This window comes from Myotis yumanensis, unplaced genomic scaffold (assembly GCF_028538775.1).
Source record: "Myotis yumanensis isolate MYYU_CA2020_CCGP unplaced genomic scaffold, mMyoYum1.0.hap1 SCAF_3, whole genome shotgun sequence".
Classification (NCBI taxonomy): Eukaryota; Metazoa; Chordata; class Mammalia; order Chiroptera; family Vespertilionidae; genus Myotis; species Myotis yumanensis.
Window position 1 is genome coordinate 106,391,530 of NW_027223754.1, and position 22,952 is coordinate 106,414,481.

The window sequence follows — 22,952 nt, forward strand, 5'->3', positions numbered from 1 at the left end:
TGACATAGGGACTCATTGTCATGGTAACATCAATCATAGGAAAATATTAACTTTTAAAACATCAAAAAATATCAAATAGAGGAGTGTTAACAGTTAAATACCAAGAAAAAAAGAAGTATAAAGATTCCAATGTTGTCCTCCCTTAACTCAAAGCTACACTGAAGATACGGCATACAAGGGTGGGCAAAAATAGGTTTGCAGTTGTAATACAAATAAATAATTAATAAATAATAATACAAGAATTAACTGTGTTTCACGTATTAACAACTGTAAACCTCCTTTTGCCAATCCTATATTTAATTTTAGCCTCATATAAGGTAGAGGTTAAGGACATAGGTTAAGAACAAGGCTTGGCACTAACCATGACCTTGTGAAAATTAATTAATGTTTCTATAAAATGGAGTTGTTAATATGCTGACCTTATAGGGATGATGGGCATTAAATTCTAAAATGTGAAAATGTTCAGAATGAGTGTTAAGGATCATAATTATTTGTACCCTGAGTCATACTAGACATATTGTTCCACAGAACTTTCTGTGCGAATAAAAATGTGCTATATTGTTTGTCAATTTGGTAGCCATGAGCCACACGTGGCCACAGAGCACTTAAATGCACTGTGGCTGATGTGACTGAGGAACTGAATTTTAAATATTATTTAATATAAAAATATTTAAATATAGAGCTATCAAGAATAAAATCACTGTTAGAGGCACAAGTCTATGTATGCTTGATAAAAGATTCTAAACAGTAAAACCTCAATATAATGGACTAATTTGGGTGAGGACTGTCCATTAAAGCCGAAATTTCGTTATATATTAAAGTAGGTTTTCTGAATGTGTATGTTAAAAATTGACAAATTAGTTTAGTTTACCTGTTTTAACTAATGTAGACACATTTGTATAATTAAAATTAACTATGTATGGAAAGTTTAATTTCAGTTTTCTATATGTATAACTGTAATTTTAAATTTATACTGAAGCGATCCAATAAATGCTGTATTCACCAGTCACTGCGAGTAAACAAATGCACGTGGCTGGGGCGTGGCTTAGTGCATGTGGGAACATCCATGGTACAAGTAGAAACTGCTGCAGAAAGTCACACCAAGTGACAACAGAACCAATTACCTGCGAGATGTGGTGTGACCACGTGCTATTCATTTGTTGAACATTGTTTATAAGAGGTGACTCTTGGATTTAAATGTAGACTATACTTGTAGATATGTAATACTTATTATGTTGGCAAAATTACTAAAGTGTTTTTTTCAAAATATGGCCTGTTCGCAAAAATCTGTTAAAAATAACAGTGAAGCCCTGGCTCAGTGGTTGAGCATCAACATATGAAACAGGAAGTCACAGTCCAATTCCAAGCCAGGGCACATGCCCAAATTGTGGGCTGTATTCCCAGTGGAGGGCATGTAGGAGGCAGCCAATTGATGATTCTCTCTCATCTAAGTTTCTTTCTCCCTCTCTCCCTTCTTCTCAGTGAAATCAGTTAAAAAAAGCACACACAAAAAAACCTAGTGAATTAATAATAACAACAAAAATAACCTGTGGCAAGTCTTGGTTAAAAGCATTTTAAAATTAACAAGGTGTTAATTTTCACATATGACATACGGACTGGAAATTCTTTCCATTAAATCCAAAGTCCATTAAATTGAGGTGTGCAAAATTGAGGGCTTACTGTATTCCTAACACTAAGGTACTTTAATTTCACTTACAGAGAAATGGAGATAGATATGAAGCAGCTTTTTGAATACTTAAGGAGGTATAGATTGCTAACAAAATCCAGAAACAGATGTTGTGTGTACAGAACATAATTATAGGACATTTCTCAGAAACACTGTTGAAGGAAAGCTGCAATCTGTGGTCTAATTTCTGGAAAGTTAAGCAGAATACTGATTCTTAAATGTAAAATAAAATCAAATTCTGATAGGTTTATTCATAATCTGATTCCTAGAAATACTTTTTAGTGGTTAATAAATAACAGTAAAAAATCTGGCTTACTTCAAGCATTTAGATTATTTATCAATGCTAAAATTTAGAGGGAATGAGCAGATTGACGTGTCATTCGTTTTTAAGAATACGACCTAACTTCCACAGGTGTATAATAACAGATATGATCCTTAAGTATATTTACACAGTATAAGTCAGATTCTGAAAACCTTTCACTAAGATTCACATGCTGCAATTTCCTAAAAGATAATGACATCTTAATATATAAAAAGCCAGGGGCTGTCATGACCGAAACAACCGGACGGACGACCAAACAGCAGGCCGGCAGGGGGTACAGTTAGGGGAGATCAGGCCAGCAGGCAGAGGCGGTTAGGGGTGATCAGGCTGGCAGGGGGGACAGCTAGGAGCCAGCGGTCCAGGATTGTGAGAGAGATGTCTGACTGCCAGTTTAGGTCCAATCCCTGCAGACATCGCCCAAGGGGTCCTGGACTGGAGAGGGTGCAAGGCTGGGCTGAAGGGACACTCCGCCCCGCCCCCCCCCCCCCCCCCCGCATGAATTTCGTGCACCAGGCCTCTAAAAATTCCCAAATGTAACAGAATCTCTTTTTCTTTGCTAAAATTAAATATAAAATACTTTAAAACATATTTAATAACTTGCCTTTATTTTAGGAAATTGAATTCTAAACAAAACAAAGCAGGTTTGCTACTAAAATCTCCCTAATGGGAAAGAACTAACCCTAAACTTATATAAGATATGTCTATTAAAATGCTGATTATTAATACAATCACAGAATTAATTTGCTCTATGTTCCTATAAAAATGTGTGACACAACAAATTTTTTAGAAGTTAATACATACTGAATGAGCATAGTTTTTCAATCTGTTACACTGTCACATTCATTGTCTACTTCAAGTTAATCATCATTCCTATTAGTACGTCCACTGTCCAATAAAACAATAGGCTTAGAAAATAGGTAACTTGCTAGAGGTCATGCAGCTAGGGTTTCTGATTTCCTAGTACACACTTATAATTCCATGAGGATTCTGATCCAGGGCTCCATCATTTAGGTCCCATGTCCTTCTCATGGCATGAGGAACAAGTGAAAATAGGTTCCTTTCAGCAAGAGGATCTAAAACCGTCAAGGACTAACAAGATTGTCTTACCTCACTATAATCTCCTCCTGTAGTTTCTTCCGTTTGGGGGGTCTTCCTCTTCTTTTTCCTGTTTTCCCAAGAATGCCTGAGCCATTTTTTTGTCCTTCACTTTCCCTAAGAAACAGCATATTAAATAGAAATGTTTTATCATAGTACTGACAGCATATTAAATAGAAATGTTTTGTCATAGTACTGATGTATTGTAAGTACAGCTTTCCTAGCCATGAGGCTACTGAAATATATTAACACGTTAAGCGCCCAGCCTGTTTTGTCTTCCAGATGGAAAGTATAGTGTCAGTCACTGCTGACTGACTGGGCGCTTAACGTGTTAAATTCAGCCATCATAGGGAAAGGGCAGGGTGACTTCCAATCTTCCATTAGAATATTGAATCAAGGAAAACTGACATTTTACAATATTAAAATCTGAGTAAGACCTAACACTTTCCTAATAGTGAGCACTGCTCCCAGCAATAAGAAAAGATGGTAGCATCATTACAGGATGCTATGGAAAGGATTCTTCCTCATTTAACACCTTCCGTACTGCTCACGAGCTTTCTCGTGTTTCGCGTGCCATCTGTTAAGGACCACTCAGGAGTTTTCTCGTTTTTCAAGCGCCATCCGTTATGGACCTTAGATGTCAACACACTGTCTTGTCCACATCGAATGAAGCGATCTCATTGGTGGAAACCGTGCAGGTCAATCTACGAAAAACTATATAATTGCACAAACCCATAAAGCATTGCAGTTACATTGTATTTTGGTCATTCGAATAGTCTTCGTCTTCAAGTTCCTGGCGCTTTTAGAAAATGTTTTACGTAGTACCATACGTTAAAAAAGTACTAGGAACTTTAATTGTTTAATTGTTTTTGTAAATAAAAATGTTATAATTATTGAAAAACAACACCTAAAGTGCATTATGATCTGTAGTTATGATGATTTAAATAACGTGCAGTTTGCCCAAAAATGTGCGGTCCCTGGCGTATGTCTTAGAGATTTCTATGCGGTATGAAATGTGTTAAGAGTAGTTAGTAAGACTATGGTTCAGACATTGAGTACAAAAGAGGAAAACAATGGCAGTGAAATGACTGTACTGCTAAGAACCTGCTGTATAGAACAGTCTCTGGTAAGGGAAGTGGTGCTCCTCAGAAACCTCACAGCAAAACAGATTTCACTACTTGCTATTAGTGGCTACAGTTCAATTCCTTTTTATTTCTGTATGAAACAACTCCCTTTCTATCTCTTTGCAGGTGTGCTGTCATAATTAATTCCTTAATAAGAAAAAAAAAATAGTGCTGCTGATGCATTTAGTTTTAATGACATTTCTGTACACTAGCTACCAAAGCTCTGATCTTAAACAATGTACCTGCTCAAAGAGAGTTCTCTGTTGGATTTTCCTTGTATTGGGTCCTCCTTGTACATTCGAGTTCCATAGAAATACCAATATAGTGCCCCAGAATTATCTTCACCTAATGGCTCCACGCGGAGACTGTCTGCATCTAGACCCTAGGTTCAAGAACAGGAAAAAGAGGTTTGGGGATATGGGGAACAAGAGGAGAAAACTTAATGAGGATTCCAGATTTATACTCAGATATACCTTATATTTAAACATGCCCAAGTACCTAAGTAATATTCAATCAGGGCATATGAAATATACATAGAATGCTTCCCATCCCCATCACTGCTCCCATTTCATCTACAAAAAAGAAATCAAAAGGAATTTTGATGAACACCCTATCTAATGAAAGAGTAATATGCAAATTAACTGCCACTCCGTGACAAAGATGGTGGTGCCCATAGCAGCCGGGGCAGGACGCTGGCAGCATCACCCCAGCAATGTGAGCCCAGCAGGCATTGCTGTGGTGACCCGGAGCAGGCAAGCGTGGCCCGCAGGCAGCGCCCAGCAGGGCCTGCTTTGCCCATCGCCATGGTGTGGAGCAGGCAGGCCCCGCAGAGAGCAGAGAACCACGGGGAGCGGGCCTAAGCCGTCAGTAGGACATCCCCTGAGGGCTCCTGGATTGGAGAGGCTGCAGGTCGGGCTGCGGGACGCCCCTCCCACCCTCACCCTCCCCGTGCATGAATTTCATGCACCGGGCCTCTAGTCCTATATAATAAAAGCATAATATGCAAATTGACCAAACAGTTGAACAGTGGAATGACCATCCAGGAGCACACTATGACACTCACTGGTGCCAGGCCAGTCAAGGTGGGTGTGATGCAATTGGTCGGGGGCCCAGCCATCTCCCCATGATCACCCTGTAGAGCAGCTGTTCTCAACCCGTGGGTCACGACCCCTTTGGGGGTCAAATGACCCTTTCACAGGGGTCGCCTAAGACCATCAGAAAACACATATATAATTACATATTGTTTTTGTGATTAAACACTATGCTTTAATTATGTTCAATTTGTAACAATGAAAATACATCCTGCATATCAGATATTTACATTACGATGCATAACAGTAGCAAAATTACAGTTATGAAGTAGCAACGAAAATAATTTTATGGTTGGGGGTCACCACAACATGAGGAACTCTATTAAAGGGTCTCGACATTAGGAAGGTTAAGAGCCACTGCTGTAGAGGGAGGCCCAGGCAACTGACGGGCAGGCTGCGGCGGGTGGGCAGGGCCTCCTTTTGCAAGGGAAGCCCGGGTCCGGGGTGCCGGCAGCCAGAGGGAAGCCCAGGTCCCGGCAACTGGGGGAAGGAAGGCCCGCTTTTGCACGAATTTCGTGCATTGGGCCTCTAGCATTATATATTTGGCTTGACTTATTTTATGTGTGCATCCATAAAGAAAAGACAATTACAACAGAGCAGAATCTGCCGTATGAAAGCTGTCTCACATGATCCTCTATTGTAGATCTATCAAAAACTACAGTACCCACTTTACCCCAGGGTCATTGCTATTAAAGTCCTTGAGTTTTCAGTAAACTGTGCTAAATTGCACAATGATTTTTATATCATGTACATGAGTAGGGCTGAACTGAGAAGTCATCAATATATTTGATCATTTCTAACTTAACAGAATTAGAAATTGACCTTCCTATGAATGAAAAGCAATAGTCTACACCCTCCCAAACTGAGACAGACTTCTAAATAGATAACAATAGAATAAGGGGGAGCGAAGAACTATACCTTCCTTCTCTAGCACTTTTTTTATAATGTGTATAAACATGTAGGGACAAACTTCACTTGCATAAACGTGTTAAAGTCTTCGACTTTCAATATTTTAATTATGTTAAATCAAATTTCAGACTTTAGGAAACATGTTGGTGTTTTTCCTCCTCTAGGGCAGCGATTTTCAACTGGTGTTGCAAGAATTTTAAAACATGAAATACCTGACTATTTAGATAGGGGCAATGACCTCTTTTTCCTTAGATCAGTGGTCGGCAAACTGCGGCCCCTTGAGTGTGGCTCTTCCACAAAATACCACGTGCGGGCACGCACATACAGTGCGATTGAAACTTCGTGGCCACACTCAAGGGGCCAAAGAGCCGCATGTGGCTCGAGAGCTGCAGTTTGCCGACCACTGCCTTAGATCATTAAAAAAAAAAAAGCACAACAGCTAACAATACCCATTCGATGTGAATTTATCAAAATCATACCTATTTTTTGGTCAGATCAGACAAAAATGTATTTTTTGGTGTGCTGAGAAATTTTAGTGTGCCATGAGATGAAAAGGTTGAAAATTGCTGCTCTAGGGCTAGGGCTTGCCAGTTAAGCACCTTGAGAAGATCGAAGACATCATCTGCATCTAGCCGGTAATCACAGAGGCGGTGTAGGATCTCCACACGCGTACGAAGAGGCAGGTCTTGGAAACTGGCTTCTCTCAGCGGGTTGGGTTTCCCTTCCTCCAGTTCCCAGCGGTAGTTAATGATGTCCTCTAGGTAGCTGTGGAATGTCTGAGGCCTAGCCAGATGGCCCCGATACAAAAATACATCAATATAAAATACAGAGAGTAGGTAGGGCAGGGGAAAGAGAGCTGGTCGTTTGACAGCTGACAAATCTTAAATAGAAAGCAGAAAATGAAGAGGCAGTAACAGGAAGGGTCCGAAAGTCCCTTTCTGAAGCCTCATGTTATTATACTATCTATTTGGACTTTATATTGACAAATTCCAAAGAAAATAAATATGTTAAGAGTTTCTCACAGAGTAGATAGTTTTATTTTAGACCACTGACAGCACATTCTGGTAAAATAGGTAAAAGTTTACTAATCAATGGTATGGATTGTGAAATGGAGGCCAACAGTCTTACCTTTGCTTGTACAGATAAAGAGACTACAGAGTTTGGATGCCACTTCAAAATCAGGTCTACGACTTAGATATTCTACACTCCAATTAATGAATCTGGTTATGTCACTTAATGCTTGATTTAAAATTTTTTTTCTCACTAAGCAAAGATGTCTTACAAGAATTATATGTCAGCCCTAGCTGGACAAAGTGCAGTTCAAACTGGTGGTAAAAAGCTGATAGTGTGGCAAGGATGAATTTGAAAATAAAATGGGGTATTTTTTTGGTATCGAGGAGTATGAAGATGACAATATCTCTTTGGTAATAAATTCCTTTATCTACTACATACTTTCTAGAATTCCTAATGCACACCAAGCACCTCAAACAAGGCATGTTTTTCCCAGAGTAAAATAAAATGAGGTATCTATGACACTGAGATCATTTCACCAGAATGATAGCTTCAGTGGAGAAAGTGGCAGGAGACAGGCTGGGCCAGGCCAGGGAGAACTTTCATATTCCAGTGCGAGGCAATGGAAGCACAAACATATTAACCCAACAAACACTGTAAATGTACAGTGTTGTTCTTTGTGCCTACAATCTGCCTGAAAGCCTCTACCTATCCCAAAGAATTGCATGTTTGATATTCCTTTCCAATAGCACCTTTATCCTACTCAGTTTCAATTGTATCACTTTTGCTAACAGTTTTCTTGGCATCTCCATACCACCTTACCACGAGATACTTGACAGTTTTTAATTTAAGACAATTCATTTTCCTTGTACACACACTTGATCTTAGCCAAAAAGCGATCATTCTCCTTGTATATAAATATAACTTCTTATATAAATCTACTAGTGTCCTGGTGCACAGATTGGTGCACAATGAAAGAAAACTAATTAGAAGAAATATTGACACTTCTCTATAATGGAAGTGTCAACCAAATTCACAATCGACAATGACAGATGGAAACATGCATGCAACTAGCACCAGCGTTAGCTTTATATGTATCGTTCATGCGCGAGTCAACTTAACCTTTTGTAGATATAGAATAAACTTGCTTAATTAGGCCTGCTTTCTGATTTAACTAAACTTTTTCCAGCCCAGTGAAGGACCCCAACTTCTCTTTGAGGTAATTGTCAGCAACACAGCAGTAAATATCAACATGAAGCAGATTATTATTGTAGATCACGCAGGGAGAACAAAGGGTAAAATATTTAACTGCAGCAGTGTTTGACTATATTCTGAGCAGTGAGAAAACCTAAAGTCATTTTTAAGTTCCACCATTTCTTACTTCTTTTCAGTTGGGTCAAGTTTCTAAATTTTCTAAATCTCTGTTTTCCGGCTAATGAAAAGAAAATAGGATTCTACTGAGTCTCCTATCTACCTACTCCAGGACTTCTGTGAGGATCAAATGAGATGAGGCATGGGAAAATGCTTCACATACGTTTGGTTAAAATGTAAAATGTTTGCACCTGGCTATAATGTAAGTCGGGCTCCTGGGCAGAAGAAACTCCAAGGAGGCTAGTCGCTAGGGAGAGGAAGCTGGGTGTTGCTATGTGACATCATTACCCGGCACCCACAGCCACCACTTCCGGGCTGGGGCTGTGGGCCACATTTTGTGCCATGGGGTCTTGGCAGCGTTTGGTGGGGTGTTGCTCCAGGGTGGTGGTGGGGCCTGTGTTCCACTTGGGGGAAGCCAAGTGTTGGTTTGTCGGCACCAGGTCCGTGTTGCCTTTATTTATTTTTAAACGGCCAGTGCGCGTCATGGCAGCTCCTGTGTTGAGCGCCTGCTCCCTGGTGGTCAGTGTGCAACATAGCTAACTGTCGGAAAGATGGACACTTAGCCTTTTATATATATCCTTTTCTTTAAAACATCTGAAATTCAAGGAGAAAAACAAAAAACAAAATATTTTCATTGATTTTTACAGAGAGGAAGGGAGAGAGAGAGAGAGAGATAGAAACATCGAAGAGAGAGAAACATCGATTGGCTGCCTCCTGCATGTCTCCTACTGGGAATCAAGCCCCCACAACCCGGGCATGTGCCTTGACCAGGAATCAAACCTGTGACCTCTGGGTGCAGGTGTTGACACTCAATCACTGGGCCACACCAGCTCAGCAAAAACAACTAAAAAAAAAAAGTTTTTATTGATTTTAGAGAGAGAAACACCGATGTAAAAGAAACGTTGACTTGCTGGTGTGGATCAGCAGTTGAGTGTAAACCCAGGAACCAAGGGGTCACTGGTTCAATTCCTGGTCAGGAAAAATACAGAAGGCAACTGATCGATGTTTCTCTCATCTTGATGATTCTCTATCTCTTTATCTCTCTCTCCCCGCCTCTCCCTTCTTCTCTCTCTAAAATCAATAAAAACATTTTTAAAAAGTCAACTGCAGAAAGAACCAAACACAAGACTTGGGAATCCATTTGTAAATACTCAGTTTACACTGTTATGTCGTTTTGGCTAATGATCAGTACTGGTTTGTTAGGAGACATGAAACATCTTGATGACTGGTTGATTGGTTGGTTCTCTCTTCAAAAAATTTAGTAAGATCAGAATTACTCACGTGATATCCCTTCGTTGATAGCAGCCCTGAAGCAAGCAGGCGATTAGGTCACTAATAAACTCTGCATCATCTCTGTGAAGAGCTGCTTCTAACTCCTGAGAAGGAAGAGAGAGAGAGTTGAGAGATCAAACACAGAGATTTCTTAAAATCCATCTGCCTTGCCTCTCCACCCCCTGATGCCTCTCCCAAGCATCTTAATGGTCAGTGAAGCAGAAATGCTAGTCATGGATCAACTCTGACCATCTTCGCCACAATTACTGCTAGAGGAGCAACTTGAGTTCAACCTTCCTGTTTTTCCATGGGGTTTATTTCTCACCTTGCTCCTTCCCAAGCTCCATTCCTTTTATCAGCACACTAAAAGAAATATGTACACATATACCACTTTTTATAAATCAATAATTATCAAAGAATTTAACTTACATAAATATGCTATACTGCTTTCTATTTTTTAAAATATATTTTTATTGATTTCAGAGAGGAAGGAAGAAGGAGAGAGATAGAAACACCAATGATGAGAGAGAATCATTGACTGGCTGCCTCCTGCACGCCCCCTACTGGGGATCGAGCCTGCAACTTGGGCATGTGCCCTTGACCACAATCAAACCTGGGACCTTTCAGTCTGCAGGCCGATGCTCTATCCACTGAGCCAAACCATCTAGGGCTGCTTTCTATTTTTAATGGCAGGAGACTAAAGGAGCAAATATGTAATTAGTTAGAAACTTTTCTTCATTTACCGATCTGCAACAGCTTAAAAGAAGCACTAGATTTTGAAAAAAGCATTGGTAATAAGTAAGTTGGCATTTTTTATACTTTAAGTACACTACACCTAAATGACTGATGATAGATTGCCAGAACTGAGATTAATCTTACATCATCTGGAGAGAAGTGAGGTAATGTCTATATTAATGGTCTAATCCTAGGTGATATGCATTTGCTTTCATTGGGGATCAGGTAGACAACGCCAAAGCCTGTTTTGGCACAGCATTCTAAAAAAAGATTAGTTGAGCGCTCCGAAGCTACAAGGTCAAAAAGTGACGGGGGGAAATTAGGAGATCCTATTTCTCTTCTCAATCTCCCAATAAACCAATATTTTCTTAGGTGATGGAATATGTTCTAAGTCATGCAAAGTTTTCTTTTAAACAGGGTCCACTATGCTTATGGTTTGACTAGCTCATAATCAGTTCTTTATCCAGATTTATTTACCAAACTTTCAAGGATCTTATTAATAGTTCTGAAAGCACAAGGTATGTGTAAGACGTAATTTCTGACCTTAAACCTTGCTGACTGGCTATTTCGAGCCAGAACTCGCTTGTGTGGCTGGCTACTTTTCTTTTAGTAGCTTTGGCAACTCACAGTCTCCCTTATTGTCCCACAGACCAGTATGTTGTTCTTTAATAATAGTTCAGGTGTAGACACGATGTTGTAATTATCTTGGTAAATATGATGCCAAGAACCAAGAAAAGGGCGTAAGACAGGTAATACAGTCTGTTGTAACTTTCGCCCATGTATATCTTGAAGTTGCAAATATAGTCATTCTAACTTTCACAAAGTATCCTTACTAAAATTCCATATTTTATTATTTTTTGCCAGATTATATGTCTTCAATTTGATGCGTCCTCTACTTGAATCAGTTTCATTGAGTGAAAACTGCTGTTTTGATATATAAAGATTTAAATTTTAAGATAAAGTGATCCAAAAGAGGCCTTAATTTGTAAACATGGTCTGTGTTACATGTTGCTTGTGAATTATTGTTCAGATGAAAGAACGTAATAAGTATCTGCTTGAATCTTTTTCCAGTCATAGTTTATGGAAATATGTGTGATCCAAGTAAAGGGTCAGTTGGCCAGTAATCTTTCCATTCTGGCTTCTTTGTTAGTCCCATCAATATAATTAAACCAAGAAACTTCTTTATAAGTAACATCCATCCATGGTGAAGTTTTAGCAAAGATTTCGTGGTATTTTTCCATTTGGTGATGGTGTAAATTGGTTTGAGAAGTAACAAGATATAAAAAATCCTCATCTAAAATAATAAAAGTGTAACATGCTAAAGTAGACCAGACAGCCGAACAACCTTCTGGATGTCCTTCCGTGTGGGAAACTGCTTATTGTCTTCACTAGCTGATAAGCGTAGACAGAGACTCCCCCCCCCCGCCCCCCCCCCCCCCCCCAAGGCTGGGTGCCTTTGAAGCCTTAGCAAAGGTCTGAGCTAGGCGCCACCTCTGTTTGTCCAGACAGTGGTAGCTGAAGCAACTTCCCCATTTATTATTATGTAAATCCTTGCTAATGGGCTAGTCTGCCTGTTGCCAGGGGTCACCTGCCTAAGGGCTATGCTATGGGTGTATCCCAAATCAATAAAAGCTTGGTGAGGCCTGAGCACCGGGGGAAGTCCTTCCTCCTGAGTTGGACTTACTCGCCTGGTCCCCCAATATTTCCAAATTATATCGTGTATTTTCTCTGTCATTTGTGTGCGGCTCCACTTCCAGTTCCTGAACCCTCATCCACTCGGGATGTGGGAAGGAAACACTCAACACTTCAGCATGAAGCTGCAGTGGCAGGGGCCGAGGCAGAGGCAGTTAGAGGCTATCAGGCAGGCAGGCAAGCAGCTAAAGGCATCATGCAGGCAGGCAGAGTGGTTAGGGGCGATCAGGCAGGCAGGCAGTGTGGTCAGGGGCGATCAGGCAGGCCTCGCTTGTTTAGGGGTGATGAGGTAGGCAGGCAGAGTGGGTAGGAGCCAGTGGTCTCGGATTGCGAGAGGGAAGTCCGACTGACGGTTTAGGCCCCATCCCGCAGGGATCCCTGTGGGATCGGGCCTAAACCAGCAGTTGGACATCCCCAGAGGGGTCCCAGATTGCGTGAGAGTGGAGGCCAGGCTGAGGGACCTCCTTGCCTCCATGCAAGAATTTCGTCCACCGGGCCTCTAGTCAAAAAATAAATTGGTTACTTCACTTATACTTTGTGCGTCTTCAAATTGAACAGTTACGCCTGAAATATTTGTATAATCCCCCAAGGCTGGTAAAATGTCTTTTTCTGCCCATTCTTCCGAATCACTCACTGTCATATACTATCACATTTCTTCTTTGCCTTCCTGATGGTCTAATGTTAGACTCATTAATATCTTCCACCTGACTACCAAAGTCACTCGGTCAATCAGACAAAGTGCACATAATTCGCTGTGACATTCTTCTCTGCCACGATGCATCTTTTAAAAAACTTTTACCATAATATAAGATGGATGGAAAGAATTAGGATGTATTGCTTGCCACATCTCTGGAAATACTTGACTCAGAGGTTGAGAAAAAGACACAAGTTAACTCGTGACAGGTCAGCAATGTTCATACACAGAAATACAAATATACTTGTGACTGTTCAGCAAGGTGTTACATGGCAGTATGTACTAAAGAGGAAAGTCTGCTTCGACTATAAAACCAGTATATTTCTTTTGTAAACTAAACAAAACACAAACTACTTTGAGGTAGTAGTTCAACTGAAAAGGATTCTATAGTGCCTTGAAAGCCCAGGTGAATGAAACTCAAGAGACAAGGCTGAACCTTGAAAACACTTTGTTTGCCTTAAGTACAAACTTGGGAATTATTAACAGATCTAAAGCAATAATTCTTATTTTTATATATTAGCTTATTAGTTCCTTTATGCAGGGTTCTTTTCTATATACTTTTTAGTTATTATCCAGAAAAATAAGAAACACTACCAACCAAAGATAACAGGGACCTGAACTATAATTCATGCATTCATTCAACAAATATTTACTGAGCATCCACCCTGCACAGGGGAGCTTAGTTTAGAGAGGTAAGATAGTACAAAAATATAAAAATAAAAAAAAGACAACCAAACAAAGTAATTAGCACTATTAGATACAGAAAAGGTGCTATGGGAGTTGAGAAGAAAAGGATTATTTCTGGCTGTGGGAAGCCTGAGGGATTTCATGAAGACAGTGGGTGGCACACCTGAGATGGAAAGCCTGTGACGTGTTTGACAATGGGGGAGAGGCAGGGCATAACCAGGTGCAGGAACAATATGAGCAAAGGCACCAAGAGGATATTAGGTTCAGTTTAACTATTCTGTAGATTATGTGAGGGGAGTAATGAGAGCTAAGACTAATAGCCAATACTGAATACTGAGTTAATTAGTCTGGCCTTTCTTTGGAAGACAATGGAGAACCACCACAATTAGAGGAGAAACACATTGAGATTAAACTAGCTGGTATGTATAAGAGATAAATTCTAGTGCATAGGGTGGGCGGTGATATAATGTTAAACACAACAGTCCAAGAGAAAGATTCTGAAGGACTTACTGAATGAGAGAAACAGCGGGAAAAGGGAGAAACATAAATTCAAGATCTAACTGAAATAAATGTGAAGCAAAGGGGAAGATTTGAATGGCTCATATTTTAAGCCTGGTCCGCTAAGCAAGCAAGACTCTCAAAATGCAAATATGAAACTGCAATTGTAACGAAACTGAACTTTGAAGCAAAAAAATCCAGGCCATCTCATCTGACAGGTAAGCCAGAATTACTTAATACTAGAGCTGGAAGGTAAATCACAGATTATATTATTTCAACTCCCTCAATCCTCCTATATAATAAAAGGCTAATATGCAAATTGTTCCCTTCAGAGTTCGACTGATTGCTATGACATGCACTGACCACCAGGGGGCGGTGCGGAATGAAAGAGGGCCTCAGCCGGCAGCTGGCAGCTGGGGAAGGAAAGCCCCGATTGGCCCTGATCACTGGCCAGGCCTAGGGACCATACCTGTGTACGAATTTCGTGCACCGGGCTTCTAGTTTAACACTCCGGTGTGGGGTGAATTTCCCGCCAAAATATAAGATGGCGCGGGCAATTATTTAGGTTTCCCGCGCAAAATCAGGGATTTTTATGATACCTATTACCCCAATGGGTATGAAATGGTTCGCATACGCAGGTAGGTATCTTTGTGAACAGCAAACAAACAAATATTTGGTAATACGCAGTTACAATCGGCCCGAGTTTACACGTTTCCCACACTCCACCGCAAATCTATATGAACCGAGTTAAAGACGGCTCCCGCGGAGTACGCGCAATTCACGCGAGCCGACTTAACTCGTTTCCCCCACTCCAAGTGTTAAAGATAAAGAAACTAGGTCTAGAAAGATTAAAGTGACTTCTCCAATTGCACTCAGCAAATCACAGCCAAGTGAAACCAGGATCACCCAGTCCAGTGCTTTTTCCACTGGAAAAGCCTGATAGTTTTAACAGCTACAATAACCACCTCATCACTCTTTTTCTCCAAGCCTTCACAGGTACCATTCTCCCTATAGAAAGAAATCCCTTTCCTCCTTCCTTCTGCCAAGCCATACTATCTGTAGTCCTCTACATGAAAAACTGTTATCTACAAAATCTTCCTAGCTGAATTCCACTTTGCTGGTTCCTCCGCAACTCCTTCGGAAGTGAATATGTTCACATTTCGATTGGTGTTCTGTCCTTTTCCCCATCATTGTAAATCAAGAGCATAATGCCATTCTTGATTAAAGGTACTGTAGTCTGTACTAACTGATGTTTCCTAGTGTTTTTAAAGAACAGAAGTACCACAATGAGCTATGATAAAGGCCACATTTGAACAGATAAAAACTTAAATGGCTTTACCAGGGAGGGGACAGCCAAGAAGTTTACCACAGATCAGTGTGGAGGCATGCCACAATTCCTAGAAGCCATAGGATACATATGGATCACTTTTAGTGTGCAGTAAATAATTTAAAACATTAACTTTACAAAACCATCACACTGCAGAGCAAAATGCAAAATCTACATTATTTTTTTTTTTTTTACCTGACATACCTTAAAAAAAAAAGTCAATCTTGTAGGCACAAATTCAAACTATACTACTAATTCCTTTTCCATCTCCTGCTTCCCACCCACAGACATTCTCTTCTGGTTTAGGTGGGAATGCTTAACAAGGATGATTCCCTTCTTACCAGTATTGCTTTCACCAGGGGCAAGTTCTAGTTGTTCAGTTTCTACCTATAATATTGTCCCTCTGAAGAGGCAAAAATAAAACGTTGTGGCAATAGTGTCAGTGAATGCCCTTTTTTCTGCTCCTTAAAAATAACACCTCCTCTTCCATAAGCTACTTATGGGAAATAAACATTCCTGTTTTCTTCTCTGGGGCCCTACCTATAATACTAGCACAGCAGTTAGCAAACAGTAGGTGGTCAAATTAACTAAACACACACACAGTTCTCCTACTACAGTGGTCGGCAAACTGCGGCTCGCAAGCCACATGCGGCTCATTGGCCCTTTAAGTGTGGCTCGTCCACAAAATACCACGTGCGGGCATGCATGTACAGTGTGATTGAAACTTCGTGGCCCATGTGCATAAGTCGGTATTTTGTGGAAGAGCCACACTCAAGGGGCCAAAGAGCCGCATGTGGCTCGCGAGCTGCAGTTTGCCGACCACTGTCCTACTATATGCCAGACAACAGAGATACAAAGATGAATAAGAAAGTCTTAGTATTGTTATGGACGAATAGGAGGAATGGAGGAAGAAAAGGAGGGAATGAGGAAGGGCTAAAAATGTAAGTCAAATAGGACATTTTTACTTATTTAATTTTATTGTGTTCACCGCTAGAATAGTGTATGATGCAGAGTAGACATTTAAATATTTTCTTGATAGCAAAGAATTATGAAACAATGTAATAAATACTGTATTAAATGTATAAAGTGGTATGGGACAAAGTAGAGAAACTGAGAATAGTGGAATAAAACTTTGCCAAGGAGGTAAGATTTGCACAGTGCCCTGACAGGGAGACTCTTACCTGGCAGATGCACAGTGAGGAAGAGTAAAAAGAGTGAAACTTCATGGCATGTGTATTAATTACCAATTGCTCTCCCAAAAGTGAAGATGGTGATTAAAGAATGATAGCAAGAAAGGCCTATTTCTTGAGCATCTTCTCTGAAAACCACTCTAAAGAGTGTGGATTTTATTTCCATATACAATCAAGCCTGAAGGCATAGAGTAAAACAGATATCTCTCTCAGAAAAATAGTACTTAGAGTAGTATGCGGAATGATTGGGAGGGGTACCAGAGATGGGGACAAAGGTGGTGGCCTCAGAAACGCCTGGAAGCTTGCTGGAAGCACAGCACCTCAGGCCCCACAACACTTAAGGAAACCAGAATATGCATTTTAACAAGAGTTCCATAATTCATATGCATATATAATTAGGGAGGTGCTCATCTAGAAGTTAAAAGAGCCTGCAGTAAAAAAAGCAGCATCTGTGAGAAAAGAGAAGGGAAAAATTTGAGAACATGCGTAAGAGGAATAAATGCTGGTTTAATAACTGGAAGACAAATATAATTACCAACAGAAATGAAATAATGCCATAGATCTAAAATATGAGAAAACTCTAAAACCCCCCCCCCCACTACATTTCTGACATAGGGCTGTGAATTAAACCCTCACATTGCAAACCCTGAATATACTGAAATGATAATTTTAAGAACAGGTAAAGCCAAAAACTGTTTTTTTTTGTTTTGTTTTTTGTTTTTAAAATCAAAACAGCTGGGAAGAGAAGTCCCCATAACTTCAGGCTGTAAAAAGGAGCAGAGATTGTGGCTGAGTGACATGAAGGCTGCTGAAGACCCAGGTGTTGCTCTTAAGGGGTTCACTCCCTCTGAGCTCCACCACTGGGTCAAAGGCTCAGTGGGATAGAGGGACATATGGAGAGGAACTGAACTGTCTGGCATCGGGGCAGGAACTCACAGGTGGCTTTCTCCCAGGTAGGAGTGTTCACAGGGGTAATTGTTCCTATGCTGAGACCTCCTCCCATCACAGAGCTGACTGGCAGCCATATTTGAGTTTCCATCAGCCTGGCTCACACTGTTTGCTCTGCCTTGGTGATTCCCTGGCTTCTCCATATGAATGGCCTGTCTCGGTTTCCTAAAACCTCTCCAACAAGCAGCAGCTGTTGACAGCGTGCCCCATATCTATCAATAAGAGGTCCAATACAGCGGCTAACTCTGCACCTCTCAGAACCAGTGCACCTGGGGAGACAGCTTCACCATACCAGATTACAACTTCGCACATCCAAGAGTGACACACCCACAGGGCAGGCTCAGTAAGCACCAAAGCCCCACAGAAGCAAGTCCTGTTTTATAGGGGTGTCTCCTGCACAGTAGCTCTTCCACTGCAGTCAGAGCTGGTCCTCACAGCCAATTGGCCTGGAGAACAACTCCTCCCAGTGATGCCAACAGCAATCAAAATTCAACTACAACAAGACAGCCCACACAGGGATGCACCTAGAGTGCCCAGCTCAGGAGACTGGGCCATACAGGACACCAAATACACAAGGCCACTCTACCAAATTCAGGAGACATAGCAGCTCTACCTAATACATAGAAACAAACACAGGGATGCAGTCAAAATGCAGAGACAAAGAAATATGTCAAAAATGGAGGAACCAAGATGGCGGCGTAAGGTACAGACCTGTGCGTGCTACCTCCCACAACATCGAGACTACCAACTATAAGACAAACAGCTATCATTCAGAACCATGGGAAAGCTGGCCCAGTGGAAGCTCTACAAATGGAAGGAAAGAAAGAAGAGCATTGAGACTGAGTAGGTTGTGCAGAGGCTCCAAGAACGGAGGTACGGAGTCTCGCCCCAGGCGGGCTGCTACTGGATGCACGGTTTTTTTCAATTGGAAGGGGCTGCAGACTCTCGAGTCTACTGAGCTTGTATGGGGCGGGATTATGAGGTCCCAGACCCCTACGGGGAAAGGTGGGACAGACTTGCAACGGGTCGGAGAGTGAGAGTGGCTGTCTTGCAGAGCTGCTCGCCAGCACTCGGGGACTCGAGACGCTGAGTCGCAGAGAGGCGAGGAGACGTGGAGATGCCATTGCCCCTTACTCCGCCCTGGTGATTCCCAGGGATCCCGCCCTACTCAATTTACATCCCCACCCAAGCTGTGCCAGTGGCACAAAGGGAACCACTGGAGCTTTTGCAGCCCAGCCCAGCAGAACGCAGATTTCAACTCCTCGCATACATAAGGGACACACTCAAGAAGTAGAATCAGGTTCGGAGGAAGCTGGAGCCAGATCCGGCTGGGCCGGCGACGTGGAACTGCTGTACCAGCAAACGCACAGGCAGGTCCACCAGATCCAGTCTCACGTGGGACGCTGGGAGACAGCAGACAGGCAGTCTGTGCACTTGGTAGAAAACGAAATCCAAGCAAGCATACCAGATATTCAGCCACCAGGAACGCCTGGAGATTTTGTCCAGCAAGGAGCCGCCAACAAAGGACAGAACGCCAAACTTCGTGTTGCCGAGACAGCCCCCGTGAGGCCGGGACGGCGCCGGTGAGGCCAAGATGGCCCCGGTGAGGCTGAATCGGCCCCTGTGAGGTTGGGATGGCCCCTGTGAGGCTGGGATGGCCCCTGTGAGGCTGAGATGGCCCCTGTGAGACTGAGACGGCCCCTGGGAAGCCAAGAAAAATACCACATGAACTCACTCAATTATGGATAATAAGGACCATTACAGAATGATGAACAATAATGGGTACAGAGGCAGAGCAGCATTGAGCAGACTGTCAAACTACAGTGGGAAGCCTGGGGAGGGTTGGGGGTGGGGTAGGAGATCAACCGAAGGACTTGTATGCCTGCATATGAGAATAACCAATGGACACAAGACACTAGGGGGTAGGGGTGGCCGGGGGAATGTCAAGGGGCGGGGGAAAGGAGACATGTTTAATACTCTTTGTAATACTTTAAGAAGAAAAAAAAAGAAATATGTCAAAAATGAAAGAAAAGAAGTCTCCAGAATAAAACTAAATGAAATGGAAGCAAGCAATAGAATAGATACAGAGTTCAAAACAATGGTTATAAGGTTGCTCAAGGATCTTAATGAGAGTTTCAAGGGAGTTAGTCAGACTTTCAAGGATCTTAGTGAGAATGTCAAAGACATGAAAAAGGACCAGTCAGAAATTAAGCATACACTAACTGAAATAAAGAATAATTTACAGGGACCCACTAGTAGAGGAGAGGATTCTGAGAATCAAATCAACAATTTGGAATATGAGGAAGCAGAAAACATCCAATCAGAAGAGCAAAAAGAAAAAAGAATAAAAAAATATGAAGATAGTGTATGGAGCCTATTGGACAAATTCAAACATACCATCACTTGCATTATGGGGGTGCCAGAAGGAGCAGAGAGAGCAAGATATTGAAAACCTATTTGAAGAAATAATGACAGAAAGCTTCCCCTACCTGATGAAAGAAACTGACTTACAAGTCCAGGAACCGCAGAGAGTCCCAAACAAGAGGAGCCCAAAGAGGCCCACACCAAGACACATCATAATTAAAATGCAAAAGGTTAAAAACAAAGAAATAATCTTAAAATCAGCGAGAGAGCCTGGCTGGTTTGGCTCAGTGGATAGCCTGGGGACTGAATGGTCCCAGGTTCAATTCTGGTTAAAGGCATATGAATGGGTTGCCGGCTCAATCCCCAGTATGGGGCGTGCAGGAGGCAGCCAATTAATGACTCTCTCTCTCTCTCTCTCTCTCTCTCTCTTTTTTTAAAAATATATTTTATTGATTTTTTACAGAGAGGAAGGGAGAGAGATAAAGAGTTAGAAACATCGGTGAAAGAGAAACATCGATCAGCTGCCTCCTGTACATCCCCTACTGGGGATGTGCCCGCAACCCAGGTACATGCCCTTGACCGGAATCGAACCTGGGACCCCTCAGTCCGCAGGCCGACGCTCTATCCACTGAGCCAAACCAGTTCCAGCTAATGATTCTCTCTTATCATTGATGTTTCTATGTCTCTCTCCCTCTCCCTTCCTCCCTGAAATCAATAAAAAAATATTTTAGAAAAGCAGTTAATAAGAAGATAAAAGATATGTACAAATATATATCTATCAACAACTGAATCTAAAAATCAAAATAAATAAGGAATCTAATGAACTAAATAAGCGGATGAATGAAATAGAACCAGAGACATGGAAACATGGAACAGATTGATGAATCTCAGAGGGAAGGGGGGAGGGGTAGGTGAGAAGAAATTAACCAAAGAACTTACAAGCATGTATGCATTACCTATGGACACAGGCAATAGGGTAGTGAAGGCTTGGGTGAAGGGGGGTAATGGGCAGAAAAAAGGGGAACATCTGTAATACTCTCAACAATATTTAAAACAAATAAATAAATAAAATCAATATCTTTATTATTGCCAAAAAGTTATCAAGCTGAATTACAGACAACTGAAGTTTGAAGCAAGACCTTCAGTGACAAAATAAAAACTAAGACCTACAAAGGTTAAGAGTGTCATGGCCAAAGATAAAATGTCTTTAAATCCACATTTTATTTACATGTAAATTATGAATTTTCACATTTGAAAATACTGACATTTTGTTAATCTATGGCAGTTGACAAATCAAAATTAGTAAACCAAATCTATAAATAGATTCTTTCAAAGTCTAAGAAATATTTATCTTAAAATGCATGCCTAATAGCTTAACTATTAAAAAAATTTTTTTTATTGATTTCAGAGAGGAAGGGAGAGGGAGAGAGAGAGAGAAAGAAACATCAACGATGAGAGAGAATAATTGATCGGCTCCTGCACCCCCCCACTGGGGATCGAACCTGTAACTCGGGCATGTGCCCTAACTGGAAATCAAACCGTGATCTTCCAGTTCATAGGTCTACGCTCAACCACTGAGTCATGCTGGCGAGACCAAATGATTAATTTATAACAAATCTATATTAAATATAAGGTAACTTTTTACTCTATATCTGGATTTTTAACAACTCTCATGGGTGCTGGGAGGCAGAAGATTCAATGGGAGAGAAGCATGATACTGATGATGGTCTAACTCTGTTTGGATGCTATTTTCACAGATGATAGTACTTACAAATGAATGAAGTGAAATATCCATAGATCAATGACAAAAATGTGTTATGAACCAAGAATTATGACTAACAAAAATCTGTGCATCTGAGGTTTAAAAAGTAAAGAAAATTTGTCTCATTACATATTCCGCCTGCCTCAGTACCAAGGTTTAATTGGCAATTCAACCACAGTTTTCTTAACATTCTCAGCAGAAACTTGGGGCTAACATTCCTATCTTAATTTGAAAAAATATTATAAATGACCTGCCCCAAAATATTACCAATGATCTGTCCAACTGTGGTGGGCGGGCTACATGGAACTGGTAAAAATTTCTTCCCAGTGAAGCTGGGCTTGGCGTTTTCCAGAACAACTATGATGTGCATTAGCAACTAGAGAAGACACAGAAGGTAAAATATCAAGGATGTTGGATCAGTTCTTCCAAAGACAACTGAGCAGACTTGAATTGTCTCTCAAAAAGTATTGAAAGGAACTCTGTGTCATTTAGAAAAATAATTTAACCCCTTGCCGTTGCCTAACCATTTTAATGATGTAATACAGAAACTCTTAAATTGGTAAGAAAATGGGACTCAAAATATAAAATTGCTCTTAAAAATTTATTTCTATAATATTTTGCTTCATAAACCAGAGCTACCTAGTTAACCAACCAAAAAATAAGCAGGCCTAAGGTAACTTTTGAGGTGACAAAGTTATCAGTGAACTTTCCCCCTCTAGCAGAATCAATAAAGATCAGAATAAAGACTAAGTGATGCATCCCCCCGCCCCCCAGAGGGCACAGCTTTTTCTCTTTCCCCTTAGTAACTGTTAATCCTTAGTAGTCTGTATTGTATGGATAAACTAAGGCACACTAATACAGGCCTCAGTTTTCACCACCGTACAGTGAATACAGATTAGGAATGTTACAGAAAGATGGCAAAGAAGAAAAAAAATAGGAAAGCAATATTAATCCTGCTGAACAGAATAACTGGATTATTAAACATTTTTTTACTTTAATGGGTATAGAGTCCGATTTGCAAGATGAAAAGGTTCTGGAGATCTGTTTCACAACAATGTAAATATACTTAACACTACTGAATTGTAAACTTAAAAATGGTTAAGATGGTAAATTTTATGTTATGTGTTTTTTAGCACAATTTTGAAAAAAACTCATATTAAAAGTATCTACTTC

General features: G+C 40.9%; 1 protein-coding gene across 2 annotated transcripts in view; it reads right to left on the minus strand.

The window, feature by feature from the left end:
• CECR2 (CECR2 histone acetyl-lysine reader) overlaps positions 1–22,952 on the minus strand; it is a 212,275-nt gene that overhangs the window by 43,739 nt on the left and 145,584 nt on the right. For both annotated transcript variants that reach the window (XM_070409297.1, XM_070409296.1), the window contains exons 2-5: positions 9,892–9,986; positions 6,828–7,011; positions 4,471–4,610; positions 3,117–3,221 (exon numbers count right to left, since the gene is read on the minus strand). In XM_070409297.1, coding sequence (XP_070265398.1) covers positions 3,117–3,221; positions 4,471–4,610; positions 6,828–7,011; positions 9,892–9,986 — 524 coding nt within the window. The remainder of the gene's footprint in view (positions 1–3,116; positions 3,222–4,470; positions 4,611–6,827; positions 7,012–9,891; positions 9,987–22,952) is intronic.